The sequence below is a fragment of the Sceloporus undulatus genome, chromosome 2 (assembly GCF_019175285.1).
Source record: "Sceloporus undulatus isolate JIND9_A2432 ecotype Alabama chromosome 2, SceUnd_v1.1, whole genome shotgun sequence".
Taxonomy (NCBI): domain Eukaryota; kingdom Metazoa; phylum Chordata; class Lepidosauria; order Squamata; family Phrynosomatidae; genus Sceloporus; species Sceloporus undulatus.
Window position 1 is genome coordinate 93,013,286 of NC_056523.1, and position 24,024 is coordinate 93,037,309.

General features: G+C 41.0%; 1 protein-coding gene across 3 annotated transcripts in view; it reads right to left on the reverse strand.

The window, feature by feature from the left end:
- The window catches only part of RUFY1 (RUN and FYVE domain containing 1), a 40,391-nt gene extending 38,408 nt beyond the window's left edge, over positions 1 to 1,983 (reverse strand). For all 3 annotated transcript variants that reach the window (XR_006102204.1, XM_042452309.1, XM_042452307.1), the window contains exon 1: positions 1,766 to 1,983. Coding sequence is in view for 2 of the 3 variants with exons in the window: in XM_042452309.1 (XP_042308243.1) it covers positions 1,766 to 1,982 (217 nt within the window). In the remaining variant the exon portion in view is untranslated. The remainder of the gene's footprint in view (positions 1 to 1,765) is intronic.
- Between the last annotated feature and the right edge of the window lie 22,041 nt (positions 1,984 to 24,024).

Consider the following 24,024-nt stretch of genomic DNA (forward strand, 5'->3'; position numbering starts at 1 on the left):
CCGGCTGATCTGTCAGCTGCGCCCTTTCCTGGAACGGGGTGACCTTGAAACTGGTAACCTCAAGGCTTGATTTTTGCAATGCACGCTACATGGGGCTACCCTTGTGCCTAGTCCGGAAACTTCAACTGGTACAGAATATGGCAGCCAGATTGATTACAAGAACAACTAGGAGTGACCATATTACACCTATATTGAAATCACTCCACTCGCTGCCTATTCGTTTCTGGGTACAGTACAAGGTGTTGGTTATTACCTTTAAAGCCCTCCATGGCTTTGGCCCAACCTACTTAAGGGATCGCCTCCTTCCGTATAATCCGCCCCATACCCTCAGATCCTCTGGGAGGAATTTGTTGCAGTCCACAAAGACCAGATTGACGGCGACCTCCCAGAGGACTTTTTCCGCAATCGCTCCCACTTTATGGAATGGCCTACCGGACGAGATCTGTCAAATTGCCAACCTAGAGAGCTTCAAGAAAGCGGTCAAGATGGATCTCTTCCAGCAGGCCTTCCCGGAATAGAACCCGGCCATGTAATGCTCCCCCCACAGACATATATAAGCAAAGACTCTGCCCACCGTTATTTTATTATCATATTATTGTTTTTAGATTTTATCGTTTGTAATTTTAATGGATAAAATTGTTTAATCCTTTTTAAGGGGAGGAATTGTATATATAGTATTTTTTAAAGGTTGTATGCCGCTTTGATTGTGGTAACAAAAAGTGGGATATAAATTAAAGTTTTATTTATTTATTTATTTATTTTTATCACAACAACAACTTGAGAGTAAGTGTGATATGCAGTAGTTTGAGCACTCTGGAGATCAGGGTTTGAATCCCCATTTGGCCATGGAAACCCACTGGGTGACTTGGGTAAGTCACACACTCTCCGCTTCAGATGAAGGCAATAGAACTTGCTCTTGCTCTTAAGAAACTTTAAAAGACTCTTCTGCCGCTAGAAGCCAGCATGGTGTAGCGGTTTGAGTTTTGGACTACAACTCTGGAGACTAGGGTTTTATTTCCAGTTCCACTGTGAAATCCCCTGGGTGACCTTGGTCAAGTCACACTCTCAGTCTCAGAGAAAGTCCATGGCAACCTCCTTCTGAGGAAACACACCGAAAATCCTATGATGCTTTTGCCTTAGGGTTGCCATAAGACTCCAAGGCACACGACATCCACAACCACAAGTCCTCCTTTGCAGTGATGCCACCTGGTTATCCCGAAAGCCACTCTGAAAGTTTCCCTTCTAGACATGCTAAAAAAAGAATAACCTGGGTGTCCTGAGCCCCTGCTGAAAAGTTTTAATTATTCCTTTTAACTTTGGTAGATTTGAATGTAATTTTATAATGTTTTTAGATGATCTTGACAGTTCCAGATGTTATTGTAATTTTAAAAAATTGTCCGTGATCTGCCTTGGGTCCCTTCTGGGAGAAAGATGGCATACAAATAGAGAAATAAAGAAAGCAAAGGCCCCCAACCTGAGACCCCATAGTAAGTAGTAGTAAGTGTAAAGAAGGGCCTTACTTTGTTTGGCTGGCTATCATTACTGAGTGGTTGTTATGGGTATCTTAATGTCATTTTATACTCTTTTTAGATAATCTTGACAGTTTTAAACTTTATTGCAATTTTAAAAAAAGTGATCCGCCTTGGTTCCCTTCTGGGAGAAAGGCGGCACAGCAATGAAATAAATAAATAAAGCCAAGCCCCTTCCCGACCAGAGACCCCATAATAGTAAGCGTAGTAGAAGAAGGAGTAAAGGAGGGCCCTACTTTGCTTGGCGGGGCTGCTGTCACTGGAGGCGGGCTTGGGCATGAGTCCTACCACCAGGGCTGCAGAGGAGGACTTGAGGTTCTTGGCCAGGGAGAGGAGGGGCGAGGACCAGGCCCCCTCCTCCGGCCCCTCGGCCTCCCCCGAGCCCTCCTCCAGGGAGCCCCCCTCGGCTGCTCCTGCTGCTGCTGCTGCTCCTTCTTCCTCCTCCTCAGCCATCTTGGAGGCGGCGGTCATATGACTCCCTCCCCAGCCAGGAGCCAAGGGTTCCCGCCCCAGCCCTGGATCTTTTCCCTGGGGCACGTCCTCCATTTCAGCCCCTGTCCGGGAAGGGGTCCCAAGTGCCCTCCATTTTGCAGCCACATTAATATAAAGTGCTTTTAGCTTTCCTTTGGTCGGGTCCTCCATTTTTTCTTGAATTTCCTACATTTTGCAGTGCCTTGCCCTCAGGGCGTCCAAAGTGTCCTCCATTTTGGGTATGACTAAGAAGAAGCATGGATTTACATGTCTATTAATAAGTGCTTCTAGCTTTTCTTCGGCCGTGTCCTCCATTTTCCTTGCATGTCCTACATTTTGCAGTGCCTTGCCCTCAGGGCGACCAGGCTTGGTCCTCCTTTCCCAGGACATGTCCTACAAGTATATTTCCACCTTCTGTCCATGAGGGATTCCAAAGTCCTCCATCATGAGCAGGACTAAGAAGCATGGATTTATATATTATAATGTTATGGTTAGTTTTGCCTATTAGGGAGTCTTCTCTTCATTCCCTTAGGCCCTAAACAAGTTTCATTCCTTTAGGTCCTAAACAAAGTTTAGGATATTGTTGCAAAACAGTGTACTAGCAGTGTGGAGATTCTCCTAGCTATTGCCTCAGTGTTTTCTGTGAACCCCCCTGTCCTCTTTTTCCTGGACATGTAGTACATTTCCACCTTCTGCCCAGGAGGGATTTCAAACTGTCCTCCATCCTGAGCATGACTAAGAAGCATGAATTTACATTTCTATGAGGGCTTTAGCTTTTCTTTGGTCATGCCCTCCATTTTTCCTTTACTTTCCTCCATTTTGCAGTGCATTGTCAAAAACATGGGTCTACTTCCTCATTCATCTGAGGACCTAGGCTGGAGTCTAGGAAAACTCATGCGGCCAAGGTCTCTCTTTCAGTTCACCTCAAAGGTGCTACAAGATCTCTTTGTGTGACAAAGAAGTTGCAGCATAAACTTCTGTACGCTTGTTCACTCCATGCCTTTGAGGAAATAGGCCAAGTTTAAGAAAGCTGATGCTACAACTTCTTTCACACAGTGAGTCTCAAAGGGGCTACAAGGTCCCTTTGGATACTCATATTTTTATCATCACAGCTAGGTCTCTGAATCATACCCAGAAGTAGTGTTTTGACTACTAGAAGGCACACAACAATCACCTGGGGATATGTTTTCTGAGTAAACTCCTTTGGAGTTTATCACACGGAGGCACATGGAGGCAAATCCCATGGAGAAAGGGGATTTTAAAATATGCTGAACACCCACAAATGCGGGTTGTTTTTCAGAAACATTGGCGGAAAGAGAAATGTAATGAAACATGCTGTTACTGTATTTTGTGGATATTTTTAGTGTAAGCCGCTTTGCTCATTTGGAGAAGCAGGATATATTATTATTATATTATTATTTACAATGCGAAAATAACCTGAATGGAAAGCCCACAAAACCACTCCTTTCTACCTTTGGAATTTTCTGAAAATAAAAAGAAGCAGGGTTTCTCAGCTTTCTGTTTGGGTTATTTTCATGTTATTTCTCTTTCATGCAAATGTTGTCTGAAAAACAACCCACATTTGTGGGTTTTTTCTACTTTTTGTTCGGGTTAACCGAACCAAGTGGAAAAGCGGGTTGTTTTAACTTTAAATATAGTTTCTGCACAAGATTCATCCCGTGTGATAAACTCCGGATCCCATACCGAGACCTACAGTAATACTCCCTAGTCAGTGTATTTAGACTTTTATTCCCAACTGCTACTGGACTTGGTGGGATTTGAATAACCTTGCTTGGCTGAGTTGCCTGTGCTGGGTTTATTAAATTTTGTTGTTGTGTGCTTTCAAGTCATTTCTGACTTGTGGCGACTGTAAGGTGACCCTATGATGGGTTTTTCTTGGCAAGATTTTTTTTAGAGGAAGGTTATCGTTGCCTTCCTCTTAGACTGAGAGCGTGTAATTATAATTCAGTATTATTTGTATCCTGCCTCCTCATCCCGCAAAGGCACAAGGAATTCAGGGCACCTCACAACAAAAGCATCTACAATTATAATATCAAAACACTATTGAATAAACCATGGGTCAGTGCGCCACTGGAGTTTGGTTCCAGGACCTCCCCAGGGATATTAAAATCCATGGATGCTCAAGTCCCATCACATACAATGACATGGTAAAATGGTGCATCTTACTCCAAATGGCAAAATCAAGGTTTGCTTTTTGGAAATTATATATTTTAAAAAATATTTTTAAGCTGTGGGCGGTTGAACCTGTGGATTAAAAAAATCCATGGATATGGAGGACCAACAGTATTAAAACCACAACCTAATGGAAAACAATTGAAAACACAAGGAGTAAGAAAACTATAGCACTCTCTGTGTGATTGATAAGTCTCTTTCTAAGCAGCCGGTCTGTTGTCAAAATGAAACCTTATTTTTTAAAGGCGATGGACAAATTATTTAGCAGGGATTGTTCTTTCTATAGCACTGTCCGAATCATATACTAATACGGTACATATTATCTTGCTAGCACAGTCCAAGTTCACCACTCTGTCTCAAATAGCAAGGATCAGCACTACCTCATCTTGATGGGATTAATTCCTTGTGTGGAGTTAATGGGATTAATTTGTTCTGTATAATCCTTATCTTTTCTGCCTTTGTGCTTGAAGAGAGAATGGAAAGTTACTGCTAAGTAAGCATTAAAAACACTGTGAATAGCGAGCTCTCACTGCCATCTAGTGAGCTAATCTAGTAAATTACATGGTTTGTTCAAAGATCCTTGCAAAAAAGTGTGGAATTCACTGTAAAATATTGGAATTGGCTCTCTGGATGGACAATCAATGGTCAAGAAATAACAGTATTGCTAATCATAACATTTCAGTGTATTTCATATGTTTCCAATGGGACCACCTCCCAAGGCAGTGGGTCAGAGGGTAATTGACTCTGACTGTATCCACACTACAGAAATAACCTGGTTTGGCACTGCTTCAACTGGCCCGATTCAGTGCTATGGCATTCTGGGAATTGTAGTTTGTGATAGCCCCAGAGTGGACCTTGAAGGCACATGCACATACATTAATACCCCTGATTTGGAAGCAATATTTCTGTTGATGCACCCTAAAATTACATAGGTGTTTTTGGCTGCTGCATTATACTATTGACTCATCCTTAGCTTGTGGTTTGCTAAGACCCCATGTACCTTTTTACATGTACTGCTGTCAAGATAGGTATCACCCATACAATATTTGTGCATTTAATTTTTCCTGTCTAAATGTAGTGCCTTTCATTTATACCTGTTGAAGTTTATCTGTTTTGGCCCACCTCTCTAATCTGTAAAGATCATTTTGAATTTTGATCTTGCCCTCTGGGATATTTGCTAAACCTCCTAATTTGATGTTAACTTCAAATCTGATATGCATGCCTTCTAGTCAAACGTCTAAATAATTTTAAAAGATGTTCATAGAATCATAGAATCGTAGAGTTGGAAGAGACCACAAGGGCCATCTAGTCCAACCCCCTGCCATGCAGGAACTCTCAATCAAAGCATTAGTGACAGATGGCCATTCAGCCTCTGCTTAAAGACCTCCAAAGAAGGAGACTCCACTACACTCCAAGGGAATGTGTTCCACTGACGAACAGCCCTTACTGTCAGGAAGTTCCTCCTAATGTTGAAGTGGAATCTCTTTTCCTGCAGCTTGCATCCATTGCTCCAGGTCCTAGTCTCTGGAGCATCAGAAAACAAGCTTGCACCCTCCTCAATATGACATCCCTTCAAGTATTTAAACAGGGCTATCATATCACCTCTTAACCTTCTTTTCTCCAGGCTAAACATCCCCAGCTCCCTAAGTCGTTCCTCATAGGGCATGGTTTCCAGACCTTTCACCATTTTGGTCGCCCTCCTTTGGACATGCTCCAATTTCTCAATGTCCTTTTTGAACTGTGGTGCCCAGAACTGGACACAATATTCCAGGTGGGGCCTGACCAAAGCAGAATATAGTGGCACTATTACTTCTCTTAATCTAGACACTATACTTTTATTGATGCAGCCTAAAATTGCATTGGCCTTTTTAGCTGCTGCATCACACTGTTGACTCATGTTCAACTTGTGGTCTACTTGGACTCCTAGATCCCTTTCACATGTAGTCTCATTCAGCAAGGTGTCACCCATCCTATATTTGTGCATTTAATTTTTCTGCCCTAAGTGCAGTATCTTACATTTCTCCATGTTGAATTTCATTTTGTTAGCTTTGGCCCAGCTTTCTAGTCTATTCCGGTCGTTTTGAATTTTGATCCTGTCCTCTGGGGTATTAGCTATTCCTCCTAATTTGGTGTCATCTGCAAATTTGATATGTATGCCCCCAATTCTGTCATCCAAGTCATTGAACACTGGCCCCAGGACAGAGCTCTGTGGGGCCCCATTGGTCACTTCTCTCCAAGATGAAAAGGAGCCATTGTTGAGCACACTTTGGGTTTGGTCAGTCAACCAATTACAAATCCATGTAACAGTTCCTTTGTCTAGCCCACATTTCACTAGCTTGTTTGCAAGAATGTCATGGGGAACTTTGTCAAAGGCCTTACTGAAATCAAGATATACTATATCCACAGCATTCCCTTCATCTACCAAGCTGGTAATTTTATCAAAGAAAGAGATTAGATTTGTGTGGCATGACTTCTTTCTCTGAAACCCATGTTGACGTTTTACTTTCTAGATGTTCACAGACTCTCTGTTTAATTATCTGCTCCAGAATCTTTCCTGGTACTGATGTCAGACTAAATGGATGATAATTGTTAGGATCTTCTTTTTCCCCCTTTTTTGAAGATAGGGACAACGTTTGCCCTCCTCCAGTCTGCTGGGACTTCTCCTGTTCTCCAGGAGTTTTCAAAGATTATTGTTGAACAATACTGGGCCCATGACAGAACCCTATAGCACCTCACTATCCTATTGGGGTAAGGAAACATTGGTAAGCACTCTTTTGGTTTGGTCTGTCAACCAGTTAAAAATCCACTTAACGATAGCACTATCTAATTCATACTTTACCAGTTTATTTGTACGAATAAGGCTTGTTGAAAGCCTTACCGAAATCAAGATATGTTACATTCACAGAACTGTCCTAATCTACAAAGCTTGTAGCTTTCTTTCTCTCTCTTTCCCACTGTATATGTGTGTATGTGTGTGTGTATACACACACAGAGAGAAATATTAATTTGCCATGATTTGTTTCTGAGAAAGTCATCGTGACTCTTATTAATTACATCTTCTTTTTAAAGCATGCCCAGTCTGATTATTTAATGATCCATTCTAAAACTTTTCCTGCTATTTTCATCAAGCTGACTGATTGGCAGTTCTCCATCCAGAATCCATATTAAAATTTTCTGTGTTAATTTATTAGAAATCTAAAACGCAGAAAAACTAAGGAGGTGTACAGATTGGCGACATCCAGCTGCCTCTTTTTGCCCTGGAAGCAGGCCATGGCAACCACATGTTGCATGGAGCAAAAAGAAGCCCCGAAAAGGGGGTCCTTTTTTCTCCGTTGCAGTGTGGTGTTACGACATCCCTTTGCACAGCGCTGTTTGGGCGCTGCACACGAGGGACATCATCATGGCGTGTGCCATCTGGATGAGCACACACCATAATGATGCCCCGGCAGAGAAAAAAGGGTTTGGTGTGTGTGAACACTCAGCCCTACCGCAGCCCTACCGCACACACAGGCCAGCATAAACTGCTGGTCTGTTCAGTCCCATAGTCCAATAAGAAATCACCCATCCACATTTTCCTTCTAATTTTTTTTACTTCAATATGTGATAAGGACTTTTGATATTTAAATTATGGTAAACCTTATCATAGTTCAGAATGTCAAATGGTCTTTCATCTTTGAGTTCTCCCAAAAACCAAGCTTCTCAAGATTTATATTTATAAAAGTTTTCTATATATTAAAATTCATCTATGGTAGGCATTTAATCATATAAAAGGAGATGAGGTATAATTGACTTAGAAACACACCTGCTTCTTCTAGAGTTCATAAAAATCAGGATTAAAATATCCTTAAAATAAGGAGTAGGGATATGAGATTTTGATGAGCTGAAGATTCTGAATCTCAGGTTAGAAGGGAAAAGGTTATCTCTGTTTTTCAGTCCTTTAAAGAATAGGGAATTTGTTACTTCACAAAGATTCCTATAATTTGCATGAAGCAAACTTTCTCCCTCTTCCGAGATAGCTTGGTTTTACTCTGAAGATGTTTTGATTTGTTTTAGATATTATATTGTTATATTATATTAATGTAGTTTTGCCCTTGCAATGCAAATGGGTAGTGATTTCATTTGGAAGGAATATATTGTATTGTATTTGATATTCATTTGTATTGCTATTTTTATTGAAACTTTTAATTGTTATGCATTTTTGCTACATGATTGGGTAGGCTATAAATAAATCCTATTATTATTATTATTATTATTATTATTATTATTATTATTATTATTGACTCTATGGTGATGACCACATTAGCTTGAGAAACATTCCCTGCCCCTTTGAAAGAGAGTATGGAAATGTTACCTTTTTGGGGACTTATATCTACAACTCCCAGTAAACTAAAATTCCCAGTGGCCATATTAATTGGGAAATTCTGGTAGTTGTAGCACAGATTCACTTTTCCAAGGTGATTATCACAAAAACTACTTGTCACTTGCAAAAAGTACTCCCCCCCCCTACATGGAAAGATAGCAAGAAGTCAGTGCTCCTTTTCAACCTATTGGTGAAATGCTGGTTTAATAGTCTTGATTCCTCTGTCTTTTTGCACCCAAGTATTGGGTACAAAAAGTGCTGTTTACGCACAATTCTAAATATACACTGGACTGACTATGTGCCGAATGTTGCTGTCCTTGAGCAAGCAGGGATCACCAGCATTGAGGCCATGCTATTGAGGACGCAGCTGCGTTGGGCAGGACACGTTTCTAGGATGAAGGACCATCGCCTCCCCAAAATAGTATTCTACGGTGAACTCGCCATGGGTCAGCGTAAGAGGGGCGCCCCAAAGAAGAGATACAAGGACTCCCTGAAACAACATCTCAGGCTTGGCCAAATAGATCACCAACAATGGTCCTCCCTGGCCTCGCATCGGGAGGCATGGAGACGCACTATCCATGACATTGCAGCCTTCTTCGAAAGCTCATGCCGAACGAGCCTCGAAGAGAAACGACAACGCAGAAAGTACCGCAACCTGGAAACATCACCCAAGGAGACTTTCTGTTGTGCTTTCTGCAACCGGACCTGTTTATCCCGAATTGGCCTTTTTAGTCACCAGCGTGCTTGTACAAAGCGCGGGATGCGTCCTTCCTGAATCTTCGTTCGCGAAGCAAAGCCAGAGAGATTGAAAGTATCTGTGAGTCTGCCTTCTTTCCCATAATTGGCAGTGGTTGGGGAATTTCATGCACAAGCTCTTTCATAAACTTAAAAAAAAACAACACCCCACTTTCTGAAGGCAGGAGTTTTAGATAATTTTTCATCTGTATTTTCATGAACCCCCTTCTCCCACCTTTAAAATTCACAAAACAAATATTGGTTTAGCAGTTGGCAGCCTATGTTCGAGTGGAGGGGCTGACTTACCCCATCACTGCTAAATCACTGACATTCATACATAGCTACATTCAGGTAGAAATCTGAAGTATACTATTACTTATGTCTGTGATTTTTTTGTATACATTTCTCTAGGATCTTGGGGGTAGGGGGAAGAAGCACAGCTCCCAGTTGATTCCAGTCCATGAACAACTCTCCCGCCCCCTTTCAAAGAAAGGAAGGAGAAGTGGCTATGAATTAAACATGGCAGGAACACGTAGCTTTACTTCACACTATAAATCACGTCTCAGTGTATGTCACTGAGCATTTTACTCCAAATCTAGCAAAATGTATTGTGTTGCTGTTGTTTTGTGTGCCTTCAAGTCATTTCTGACATATGGTGACCCTAAGGCAATCCTATTAAGGGGTTTTCTTAGCATGTTTCTTTAGAGAGGAGTTGCCATTGCCATCCTCTGAGGTTGAGAGAATGTGACTTGCCCAGGGTCACCCAGTGGGTTTCCATGGCTGAGCTGGAACATAGCAACACCTATAACCTACCGAAGGGAATTACTAGCTGACTTCCTTCAAAGCAAATAATTGGGCTTAGGGTGAAGCATTTTATCTGATCTATCACTGGGATGGGGAATATTTTGCCTTCCAGAAGTTTTGCATATTATATCTCATCATTGGACGTTTAAATCTAAAATATCTGGGACGGCAAAGATGCTCACTTCTGATCGCTCATGATCAATTGCTGTATAGAGAGCAATCCCACAGTATACTTGAACCACAGAGGTAAAAGTTTCTATACATCAAAGTACTGTGGGAGATACCCTCACTGACACAATCAAAATATAAACAAAGCCTATATTGATATTTTTGAGTTTTAAGTAGAAGAAATTATAAAACTGGCTTCCAGAAATGATCAGTTGTCAAAATTTGGAAACGTGTATCTGATTAATATTGGCTTCCTCTCAGAATACCATTTCACTTCAAACATTCATGCTCCAATAGTATAGACAAATATAATAGTTTTCTAATGGATATCTGAATGATTCTCCCAGAGAAAGCTTTAATGAATTGGGAGGTGATATTTCAAGTCTGTGTAACAAAGCACATACTGTATTTTTACTCCAAACAGAGATACCAACAGATAAGAGACCACTGGATTATTGTGACAATGTCACTTGCTTATTTTAAGATCATGGGGTAACATGCAAGTATTGCATCCTGCTGGTCGATCAGCTACTGTCGGGGGGGAGGGGTGATTCCCTTTTCATTTGCACTCCTCTGTGTACCCTCAAAGTCTTCAGAGATTTGTAGAACCATTTGTGTAACCTTGGACTTCACTCATAAAAATACACATGAGCCCCAGCTCCATCATCATCATCATCATCATCATCATCATCATCATCTGGGAAATAAAAAAAAATCATAATTATAATGGCCAAAAGAATACCTATAAAAATCCTATTAGGATGAAACAAGTGTACAGGTTGAGTCTCCCTTATTTGGAATTCAGAAATCCAAAATTTTCCAAAATTGTCCACATGGGTGGCTGAGATAGTGACACCTTTGCTTTCTGATGATTCAGTGTAAACAAACTTTGTTTCATGCACAAAATTATTAAAAATATTGTCTATAAAATTACCTTCAGGCTATGTGTATAAGGTGTATTTGAAACATAAATGAATTTCATGTTTAGACTTGAATCCCATCCCCAAGCTACAGTTTGGCCTTGGTATCTGCTGGGGTTTGGTTCCAATACCCCTTGTAGATACCAAAATCTGTGGATGGTCAAGTCCCATTAAACACAGTGGTGTAGTAAAATAGTGTCCCTTATATGAAATGGCAAAATCAAAGCTTTTGGGAGTGTATATTTTCTTGAATATTTTCAAGCTGTGGATGGCTGAAACCATGGATAAAGAATCTGTAGTCATGGAGGGCTAACCGTATCTTACTATATATATATATATATATATATATATATATATATATATTAGTCATGGAGGGCTAACCGTATCTTACTATATATATATATATATATATATATATATATGCAAATACCCCCAAATCCCTCCCAAATCCAAAACACTTCTAGTCCTAAGCATTTTGGATAAGGGGGACTCAATCTATAGTAGCACTTTCCTACTACAACTGGTAGTCTAGAGATTGTGCATTTCGATTCCCAGCTTGGCCGTGAAACCCATTGGGTGACCTTGGTAAGTCACATGCTCTCAGCCACAGGGAAAGGCAATGACAAACCTCCTCTGAACTAATCTTGCCAAGAAAACCCTATGATAGATTCGCCTTAGGGTTGCCATAAGTCAGAAATGACTTGAAGGCACAAAACAACAAGTTATGAGTAGTAGTCAATTGATATCGTCTTGGAATTTATCTCACCCCTTTTAAAAACTCATTCACATGGGTAGCCAACAGTACACTTTGAGGACATGAATCCCATATTTTATGTGTTCACCAGTGCCTGTTTTATACTACTTCTCAATGTGCTCTCCTTTCCTCTAGAAAGGGCAGAGGGGCTTCCAGCAGATGTCACTGCTGCATTTCCCTTGTTTTGACTGGAAACCTACTCTAATAATACATGGAAGAATGGTTTTAACAGAGGCTGTGAAGAAATCCAATGTACTGCTGCTTTAGAAACCAAAAAGGCAAAACCCTACTGTTTTCAGTGGCTAATTCCCACCCACCTCATCACATTTCAAGAAGACGTAGATTTTTTAAAAAGCCCTTTATATTTGGGCTTTTTCTTATTTTGCAATAACTATTTTAATAACAAAAGGAAAAGCCCATGCAGTACCTAGATTATGCTTCTTTTTAATTCTCCTCTCAATCCATAATATTAGCTAAACTGAAAAATTGAATGAGAATAGGAGATGGCTTTTTTTGAAAAAGAGAAACGAAACATTAAATGAGACTAATAGATATCTCTCCCTATAATGGTATATGCTTCCACATATTTGCTTTCAGTTGTCAGGCGACTCACATATCTAAAACATTATTCTGTAAATTAGGGGTTACTGAAGCACATACTTTATCCAAGATCATTTGCTCGACAAAGCAAGGTAAGCAGGTTTACCCTTCCAGTAACCAATCTTTTCATGCTTACGCTGTTCACTCCAACCTTGTTCAATATATCAGGTCAGTGCAGTGAAGCTGCCCTGAAACTGGAGGTCCAGGTTCTGATGGTGGCAAGGGTGTGTTTGTACAATTAAAACTTGTGCACTCTTGGAGATCTCCAAGCTGACTCTAGTGGTGCATCCATGGCTTTTACATCCCATTTAGACTACTGGAACAAGTTTTGTGTGGGATTATCTTTGAAAAGTATGTGAAAACTTCAGTTGATTCAAAATGCTACAGGCAGTTTTGAATATAGGTGCATCTACACTGTAGAAATAATGCAGTTTGACACCACTTCTACTGCCATGGCTTCATCCTACAGAACTGTGGGAGTTGTAGCTTTTGGAGACACCACCACTCTTTGGCAGAGTAGGCTAAAGATCTTGTAAAACTACAGATCCCAGGATTCTACAGAGTGGAGGTACAACACATAAAATGGGGTCAAACTGCATTATTTCTACAGTGTAGACACACACTATGGCTAGTTATAGTCAGCATGGAAGTTCTTGTATAACAATTTTGCTGGCCACCTGTCTGTTTTAAGGCACAGTTCAAAGTGCAGGCTATAAACTATAAAGATCTCCTGTGTTTACAAATTGGCCAGATGAGCGCAGCTGGGAACCAGGATGCCGCCGGGATGCAGTTGCCCAACGGCATTGATGGGATTTTTCATGCAATAATTCCTGATTGCATCCAGTAAATGACTGCATCCTGGCAGGGGTAAGTTGCTTTATTTTGTGCAGGGGATAATCTCCCTAGCTCAATGCTCAATCCACTACACCACTCTTTTATTCTATAAAAGAGGGTTTTAAATTTGGTGAGTACTCCCTCTAAAAAAACTTACTTGTTTTTAATTGCATTTAAAATTGTCTGAATGCTTTAATATATTTTATGTTCTTAACCTGTACTTTTTTTGTTTTTTTTTACTGTTCATGTCCTTGAAAGTTAACACATTTTTTATTATAATGAGCACTAATCTTAACAGAAACCACCACAGAGAATTGTAGCACAGAACTGGTTGACCAGATGCAAAAGAAGGCAGGGCTCCTGCCATCAGCAGCCCCTGGTTCAATGTTCTGTGTGATGTTCAGACTTTGATAGTTCCCTTAGCTCTACCCTTTTAATCGTTGTGTACAGGAAATTTCAGCAGATTAGGCTGGCCTGCTAAATCCCACCTATTAGAATTGGTGTTTCATTATTTAATTTATTTCCTGCCTTTCTCCCAGTACTCAAGGCGGCTAACAACAAATGTAATCCCCCCCACCCCCACATAACTACTAATAGGTGCAAGAACGCTATCTTCTTTTGAACCAGCCACTCTAATGCAAGAAGGAAAGAATGGAGACATTTGTTAAGGGAAGAATCCAGCTGTGAAATCCTGTCCCGGCCTATAGTAGGATCACGCTGGGAAGCTACAACAAGATGGGTACAAAATCTGATAGATGATGTTGTATTGGGAAGAAAGTTATAGCTTACTTCTTGTGTGGTTTTCCCTCAGCCCAATTCTCTTTTTTGGCACACCAACCTCTTCTGGTGTGGCACACTCATTTGATAATGTGTGGTTTCTTTCTTTCTTTTTTTATTTATTATGCTATTTATATCCCACTTTAGAAAGCCAGCATGGTGTAATGGTTTGAGTGCTGGACTAGGATTCTGAGAGGCCAGAGTTAAAATCCCCTCTCAGCCATAGAAACCTGTTGAGTGATCTTGTCACATACTTTAAGACACACAGGAGAGCTATGACCCCCACCCCCCCACCCTGAACAAATCTTGCCAAGAAAACCCCATTATAAGTTTATAAGTTTGCTTTAGGGTATCCAGAAACAAACTGAAGGCACACAACAACTACAATCCCACTTTGTATCCAAGAGCTCAGGGAGCTCACAAAAAAAATAAAAAATCAATTTTATGCATTGCTTAAAATCTAAAATTAAAATAAAAAACAATTAAAAATATAAAACAATAAAAACAATTTAACTGTGTAAAAGTATACTAAACAGTTTAATGCCTTGTACCAACTGGGGGAAAAACCCCAGTAGGATTACCAAAAGGTTTGGATAAAAAGTCATGTTGTAATCTGGTGTCAGATGAAGCCAGCATTGGTGTTAATCAGCATACCAAAAGAGGGTAATCCACATCCAGCAGACAAGACCCTCTTTCACATCCTCACACAGTATATTGCTCCCATCCGTAGGACACAGAGGAGGGCTCTTCCAGCAGACTTTAATCCTTAGTCAGGATGTAATTAGATAAAGGCACTCATTTATGAGCCACTGGCAATAATATTTGACAATTCCTGGGGAACAGAAGAGGTCCCAGCAGATTGGAGCAGGGCAAATGTTGTCCTCAAATAAGGACCCAAATAATTACCGCCCAGTCAGCCTAAATCAATACCAGGAAAGACATTAGGAAGGACTAAACATTGGGAAGAACTTCCTGACAATAAGAGCTGTTTGACAGTGAGTGGAACACAATGCCTTGATGTGGTAGAATATCTGTTTTTGGACATTTTAAAGCAGAGGCCGGTCAGCCATCTGTCGAGAGTACTTTGATTGTGTGTTCTTGCATGATGGGGTTGACTAGATGGCCCTTGTGGTCTTTTCCAGTTCTGTGACTCTGTGATTTAGGGCTTTAAATTTCACTTTGAATTGACACTAGAATTCAATCAGCATGCTGAACACAGACCAGAATCATAGACTCATATGGGGAGCATAATGGGAGCCAATGCAAACCCTTTTGTGTAATATGGTTTCTGCATAATGTGTAGTCGCTGTGTATTCCACTAGTGGCAATTTCCGAGTAATTTTTAAGGGAAGCCCCACACAGAGTGAAGAAATCTAATTGGGAAGTTACCAGTACATGCATTACTGTGGCCAGACTATATTCATTCAGCAAAAACTTTAGCTGGTGGACCAGTTGAAGATGTCCCAAGAACCCTGAGCTGCATAGTTCACAGCAATTTCTTTGGGGCAAGTGCAACCACATCCAGGGCATATGTCACTTACTGAAATCCTGGAGCTGGGAACCATAAATCTACAGCCTCTGTCTTATCAGGATTCAGTTTCAGTTTAGGTCTTCATCTGGACCATTAAAGGTCATATTCAGCCCAGCTCTAGCATAGCCTGAACTGGCTATGAGAACAAGAAGTGTCACTTTCACAGTACAGGTCTGTGTCTATGAAATCCTATAACGCTATTCAAAAGTAAGTTTCACTGAGTTCAGTGGTCCTCACTCCCAGGTAAGTGAGTATTGGATGTCAATTGCTATCTTGTGCACATTTCCTGGAAGTAAATCCAGTTGAACTCTGTGGTCATTGTCTCTTTGACTGAGAGTTCCTGCATGGAAGGAGGTTGGACTGGATGGCCCTTGTAGTCTCTTCCAACTCTATGATTCTATGGCACATTACAGACCGCCCCTTTGGGGCGGTCTGTAGGCGTTCCTTTCCCCACCAGATCAGGGCCTCAGCTGCCAGAACGGCAGCCTCTGGGGCCCCGATCCGCCGCTTTCCAGGCCGCGGGGAAGAGGCAAAAGGCCGCTTTCCTGTGGCCTGGAAAGGGGTGTCCTTGGGGCTTCATGCCCCAAGGACACCCGACGGTGGCGGGGACAAGCAGAAAGGGGCCACTTGGCCCCTTTCTGCCTTGCGTTGCTGGTGCAGCCATCTAAATCCCAGAAGGAGCTCCGTTTTGGAGCTTCTTCTGGCGCAGCGGAAAGGGCGCTCTATGCACCCTGGCACGGCGCCAGTACGTTACAACCGTGCCGCCTCGTTTGGAGGTGGCACGGTGGTGACGTAGCAATGGCGGCCCCTGTGTGGAACAGGTGCCGCCATTTTGTATGGACTCCATCTGTACTAGGGTTAGGGGCGTCCGGAAGGGACGCCCCTTTCTAACCCTAGTACAGACCCAGTCCATACTATACGCCCGTCTGTAACGGGCGTAAGATTCCATGAATAGACATTAATTAGTTTGGACTGCTGTTCATTTAATTTGGCTTCTATTGCTATGAAGGAATGTTTGAGTTAAATATTCTTTATTTTGGCTTTCTAAAAAGTTTATAAATAGCTAAAAGTGTTTGATAAGAAAGAAAGGGATATAAATCCAGATTAAAATCAGAAACTGCATGCAACACTTTAAAAATATATGACATGCCTTTGGTGAACAGCCATGAAAATTGCTAAATAGGATTTAAATCACTTCCAAAGGAAATTATCATTATTTCATTGACGCAAAAGAAACATGTTGTGAATTACAGAGTAGATTCAACATCTGTTAAGCCAACATCAACAACAACAGACACCAAAGCACATTCCTAGGATGATTCTAGACACCATAGTGATGGAAAATAAAAACAATGCTGGGTGGACACGATCCAACCAAATTCAAGCATTGTGAAATACTATTTGATTTAATGAAAGAATTACAGTAAAAGGCTCCATGTCCTGTGAGGAGTTTCCAGTGCTATTTAATTTGCTTGTCTACATGATGAAAATATTCCTCATTCTATTTAAATATAATGAGATCCATCCACACACAATTTGGAGGAATGGAGGTTTTTGCGGGGGGGGGGGGGGCCCCCAAAAAAGGGGGGAAAAAAAAATATCAGTTTTTACCAGAGTACCCAGAATATTTGCAAGGGGAGGGGCATTATGTAAAGTGTGGTCATCTGACCACTTTGCATGGATTTGCACGGCTATGCATTATCGGCTGAGGGAGGGCAAATAGATGTGAATTTGTACAGGAATGTGAAAACTATTAAGTGTTGATATGAATCTGTGAAAATCTGAAGCAATATGCATAATACGCTTATGTATAGCCTGGCTATAGAGATAAATCTATACAAGCCCTGCAAACTTCAGAAAGTATACAAGCCCTCTCATCTCTTCTTCTTCCAGAATCTCCCCAGTCTTCTGATGCTTTTCACTTAACAATACATTACAAAATAATACTCTCAGCCTAGCCCTACCTTACAGAGCTGTTGTGAAAATGGTTGGGGGAAACCATGTGGTCAACCAGGAAATGATCAGACTTCTTGTTTTGGCCACTTCTTGTTTCGAAGAAAGGTTTGTATAGATGTTTAAAGGACTAAAAAGGTGACCTCTCGCAATACCTGGAAACATAGCAAAATAGTCAATAGTACATCCAGAAACCTTACGGGTACTTTTGGTTATTTTGGGACAATATTTATGCCATATATTGGAAAGGCACAGAGATGTTTGGGGGCTGCAAAAATGCATTGGGGCCACGTGGGCCAGGAGCTGCACTTTGCACATTCCTGCTTTAAAAAATTAAAGCATAAAAGGAAAAAGGAGTGGGGAGGGAAAATGAAAACAAGAAAACTTAAGTACAGCTCTTAATCTTGAGATATTCTTCTGTCTGGTGGAATGGCTACTGGATGACAGTGGGAAAAGGCAATGCCTGATGGAGCTCACTTCTCAAGAAAGCTGGTGGAAGGTGGTCTTCCTTCTGTACTTTTTTCTCAGCCCTGGTGGACTGAATGCCGATATATTAGCTAAGATGTAGTAAGTAATGAGTTGCAATTGTTTGTATGAACATAGGTAGGCTTCCACATGACTTATGATTATGCAGGGCATGAAAACTAAGCACTAGTGGTTGGTCATATGGGAACTTCTTTAGTCATCCCACATGGGCATCTGGAATAGAGCCAGCAGCCCAGACCTTCTGCTTATAATCATGTGATGTCGCCTTCATGTGATTCAAAAGTTGGGGTGGGGTGGGGTGAGTAATGGGTAAGAAACAGAGAAGACCTCAGTTGTGTTACATAGTTTAACCACAGCTTGAAATAGCTTCCTTTCTGGCCCTACTGGGTGGGAGACTCCAAGAACTGTCACCCAAATAAGTAATTTTTCCACACTCTGCATTTAACTTGGTACCTAAATTTGGTTGCTATTCCTCAGCTAAGATATACAAGAGCGATCATTTTTAGTGGCTTTTTTGTTTAAAAATACACACATTAGTTTTTTTCTTTTTCTGCCTGAAAATGCTGAAGTCTGCATACTGGTCAGGATCCATGCAGCTGCTTTTCAGTGTGCCCACAAGTCTACCCAGTAAGAACCGTTTTACTCTGGAATGCCAGACTCGACTACTAAATCACATTACCATACCCCATTTCAAAAGAAGTTTACCGCAGACAAAGAAGGCTACAATCTGACAAACACAAATTTACAAGGATCCTCACAGTTCATTAGATCCACATCCAGAGACCCTGGAAATATTTTTTAAAATGCCTGGGAGTAGGGCTTTAGGCGGTCCACTATTAAATGAAACGTTATACATTCAAAAATGATCTCTACTGTACTCTCTATATTACTATACTGCTTTAATATTATGGATATTCAACCCATGGATACTATAGAAGAAGTGGGCAGAAGGTTGAAATGTACGACATGTCCTGGAAAAGGAAGACATCTAGCCACCCTGACTCAAGGTGTTAGCCAAAGTGGGAGCCCCATTTTGAAGGGTTACTAGAATGGTTTAAACTGTGAACCTCCACCCATGCTCAATTTATATAGAGCTTAAAAAAGCTATAGAGTTGGAAAATGAAGAAATGACAGGGTTGATGTGGGAACATACAATCAAAGTGCCCCAGACAAATGGCCATGCAGCCTCTGTCTAAAAACTTCCAAAGAAGGAGACTCCTCCATACTGTAAACCAGCATATTCTACTGTTCAACAGCTCTTACTGTCGGGACATTTTCCCAACAATTCCCAGAATCTTTAGCCAGCATGGCCATTGAAACTTTTTTGTATACAGTTGGCACTCCACATTTGTAGCTTTGACTTTTGAGGATTTGGTTATCATGGATTTGACTAATATGTTCTCTCTAGGAATCAGCATGACCCTGTTGTCAACTTCTGCTAAAGGTCACGCTGGAGGACCTAGAAATTCCTAGACAGAATACTCTTCTAGGCATTTGTAAGTTCTCCAGCCCAATTTCATGGTCAACCTCTGGCAGATCTTGACCACAGAATTGCCCTGGAGGACCTAGAGATTTTTAGAGAGCTATTCTGTCTGTTTTTTTTTTTAAATCATTTTTTTATTTGCTGTTTTTCCACTTTCACAGGAGTCCTGTGCCCCTAACCCCAGCGAATGTGGAGGGTCCATTGTATTTGTAAATAAACACCAATAGCAAAATATTTATTTATTTAGAATGTTTATAACCTGCTGTTCAGTCAAACAAACAAACAAACAAACAACAAAAAAAGCTCCCAGACCTGCTTACCTATTGTTAATTTTGATAATTCTTTGTCCTGTGGTTTACAATCTAAAAAGGCAGGAAATATCAGGAAAAGATGATGGCAGCAAATTTCCAGCAAATGCTGGCTGCTGTTCTCTCCCTCTGAGGCCAAAGCAAAGGCAGGTGGGATGGACAGTGGGCCTTTCCTCAGCTGCTGGAATCCAGGCATGATAGTGCTGTGCTTGGCTGCTGTTCTCTCTCTCAGAGGCCAGAACAATGGTAGCCTATAATAACAACAGCAATAGCAAGTACGTTTCTAAACCGCTTATTAGTGAACTAACATTCCCTAAGTGGTTTACAGTGTGTAAGCCAATAGCCTCCAACAAACTGGGTACTCATTTTACTGACCTATGAAAGGATGGAAGGCTGGGTCAACCTTGGAGCCCTGGGATCAAACTCACAATGTTGTGGCTGCAGTAGCAGCATTTAACCCCTGTGGCACCAGGGCTCTCTATAATTCTCCAGTGGCCTCAGTCCAAAGTAGATAAGGCTGAATGGCAGTATGCCCCTGTAAATAAATAAAGGAGGTACACATAACACTGTGAAGATTCAAGAACAGGAAATTCTGGGCTCAGCTTTCTTCCCCTGAAGCTCTGCTGTGTCTCTATGGTGACCCTAAGGCAAACCTATCAGGGTTTTCTTGGCCAGTTTCTTCAGAGGGGGTTTGCCATGTCAAAAATGAAGGCACAATGAAGAAATGACAGGGATGAAATAAGGGCATGAAATAAATGTTCTCTAAGTAATTTAATAGAACCTAGATATACAGTGGGTCCTTCCTATACGTGGGGGATCCATTCCGGACTCCCCCTCGGGGTATGGGAAAAACCACCTATGCTGGAATCCTATGGATTGCTATGGTGGTGCGTTCCTGTGTGTGGTGGTGCATGCACGCCTACGGCACCCACTCCATTTTTTCTGCCGGGGCTTGCCGTCCATGTGAGCTCAAGTTCACGGATGGCAAGCCAGCATATGGAGCGTGCAAACTCTAGTTCACCATGGTCCATGTCTAAGGAATGTCTCTGATTTTGTTTCTGGCTTCTAAAAGCAACAATTGGTTCACAAACATGCCCACAACTAAAGGAACTACCAACCTGTTCCCTAGTAGTTACATCCATATCTGACGTTGCATGAATCTGTCACATCGGAACAATACTCATTTCTTCTCCTTCCTTTTAGTAGATTTTCACTTTAGTGTTTAATTTGGATGTATCTTTGGTCATGGGTGTGGCTCAGACCTGAATTTCAACAGATGTTTTCCAGAGGTTTGCTTTTACTGTTATTTGTCCTTGATAGAGTGCACCTACACTGTAGTAATAATGGAGTTTGACACCACTTTAACTGCCATGGCTCCTTCTTACACAATCCTGGGGTTAGTAGTTTTGTGAGGCACCGGTATGCTTTGACAGAGAAGGCTAAAAGACTTTGTAAAACTACAAATCCCAGGTTTCCATAGAACAGAGCTACATAATTTAAACTCCTGTCAAACTGCATTATTTCTACAGCATAGATACAGCCTATCAGACATACTGTAGCTTTCAATACATCACATCCATCCTACAAATAACAGGCACTTCTACCTGTTACTATTGTAGACATAATGAGTTTTTCCACAATAACTCTTAATCCAGATCAGTTATACTTATTGTATTTGATCAGAGTATAAATTGCAATGCTAGCAACTGAGCATTCTTGAAGTTTTGTATTTCTCACCAGCAAAAAAGTTTTAAAAGCAGCAAAAAAGCTACGTTTGGAGACAAACAAATTATTTTCAGTGTTTACATTTATGGTCTTCCATTTTCCTTGCATACCTGGGTGATCCCAGCCACATTCAAGTAAGGTTTCTAGAAGATGTAGATTATTCTTATATGCTGCCTGCATGAAAATGCTGTTACACTGAAATTGGTTTGTAGTTCCAGAAACTAACAAATGGAATGTGTAAAATGTTCTAGGATGAATAATATGACAAGAAAATGCAAATTTGTCAAGATATGGAATGTGAACAGCTGGATACCAATTACTATTCTGGCTCTTAAGGAAACAGAGAAAATTGGTGGAGATCTTATTGGCCCACTTCAGGCAGGCAATTTAATTAGCAATCTTCTGTCACTTTCAAATAGGAGAATAATTCAGACAAGTTTCATGCGATGCAAGAGGGACAATCTTTGTCTTCATTTCACAAAGGGCAATAGCACTCTTCTGCATTTCCCACCCTCCTTATTATAAAATTACACCTGTGTCAATCTTTGATAAATTCAACACCTTTTGCCTTTTTAATATGCCCTGAAGAGGAATCTCAGACAACTGTATATAATATAAAATATTTTTTTTCAATTATGGAAGGACCCTCTGTTTCCTAGATTCTGGCTATGTAGAGCATGAGACTGGAATGCAAAGATAAAATCTGTTTCTTTAATAGAACTATAGTGATGGAAAATGATATAACATATTCCAATTCTTCTCCTTTCCTGTTAGAATAAATGTAGTATTTCCTTAAGTTCATAAAATAACAGGTGAGCCAGGGTAATTTGTGATAATTATTTATAACTTAATATATCAACTGGCTCTCACACACCAATAAGTTTAGCCACTACACTGTGCTCCCTAAGTTCAATAGTGACAACCTCCATGCCAGGATCTGTAAATCCCATGGTCTAGCCCAGGCATGGGTAACTGTGGGAGGCAAGAAGGCTGCCTTAGCCTTTTAGCAGAGCTTAATAGGGGGCTGCACCCTCAGTGCAACACAAAAACACAAATTTTGCCCCCTGATATCCTACTTCACCTGCTGTGTGGGGCATTTTCCATTTTTTATGTTTTTTTCAAAACAGAAAGTGACCAGAAATCATTTCTGGTTTACTTCCAGTTTTAAAAGTGCTTTTCCTGAGCCTAAACTAGCTGAATGGCCACCCACAAACCTGACAAAAATGCTCCCCTGCCCCCTAGAAGACATTTGGGGGCAATGTATTGATCCCTGGTGGTCCCAGAGGGCCAAAAAAAAAATTGACCCTGAATGTGGTCCATGGGCTTCATTTTCCCCACCCTTGGTCTAGCCTGTTATTAGCATTGGAGCCTTAAATGCAATGTGTGTATGGCTTTCTCTACTGACCCTATGCAGAGTGTCTGATGGGAGAGATGACATTGGAGTCCTCCATGGAAGCAAGGTGAGTGCATCACGTACACTATTGAAATATAGATCAAAGAGGCCAAGATAGGAGTTGCCATCAGGGAAGTCATTCACACCTTTAGGCAGATTTATGGCCCAGGATGTTTTGCCAAGCCAGAGCCATCAGAAAACCATTCTCACCTTGGAGACTAGATTTGGTTTTGCTTTAAATTAGGATAAAAAACTCTCCACCTGAGGCTATGTTTTGCCTTATTTAAGGACCCCCAAATCCTTTGTTCAGTGTTTTGTGTTAGAATCCAGGTAGACTCGATGTCTGTCTGAGTTTTGATATAGTTCCAGTCTTCTAGACACTCCCCCCCTCCTCTCCATGTGGCAGAGCCTTCATCAACCTGGACCCTTGAGCATTGCAATACATTGCAATATTACCATTAAAAGACCTCTTGTTCTCTGTCCAATGCTAACTTAGTATACTCTTGAGTTCTTGTGTGAATGTATGATTGTCTTACATGTATATGAGTCACAAACTGTAGTCAGTTTTCATAAAACCTTTCTCTAATATTACCTAATATTACCTTGGCTTCCTTCATAAACATAGGACTAGAGACCGCTCCTCTATTTGAGCTAATGATAAATTCCCCAGACCAAGGTCTCATTCTTACAAGCCCAACATGAACGTTTTACTCAATGAGTTAATTAACAATAATACAAAGAATTAAACAACCGTATATCGCTAGACTGTATATCACTAGAGCACTTTAGCTCAGAGAGTTTTAAGTTTCACCTCAAACTACGTATCCCAGATTTTCATAGGGCAGAAGCATGGCAGATAAATAGTATCAAACTGCTGTAACTGTGTAGTTTACATATGTCTGAGGTCTTCTGAGAACTGTATTAAAGTCACAATAACATATTTTGCAGTAACCAGAAGGAAAGGCTAGGTATAACAGGAATGGGAAGTGAACAGGACATG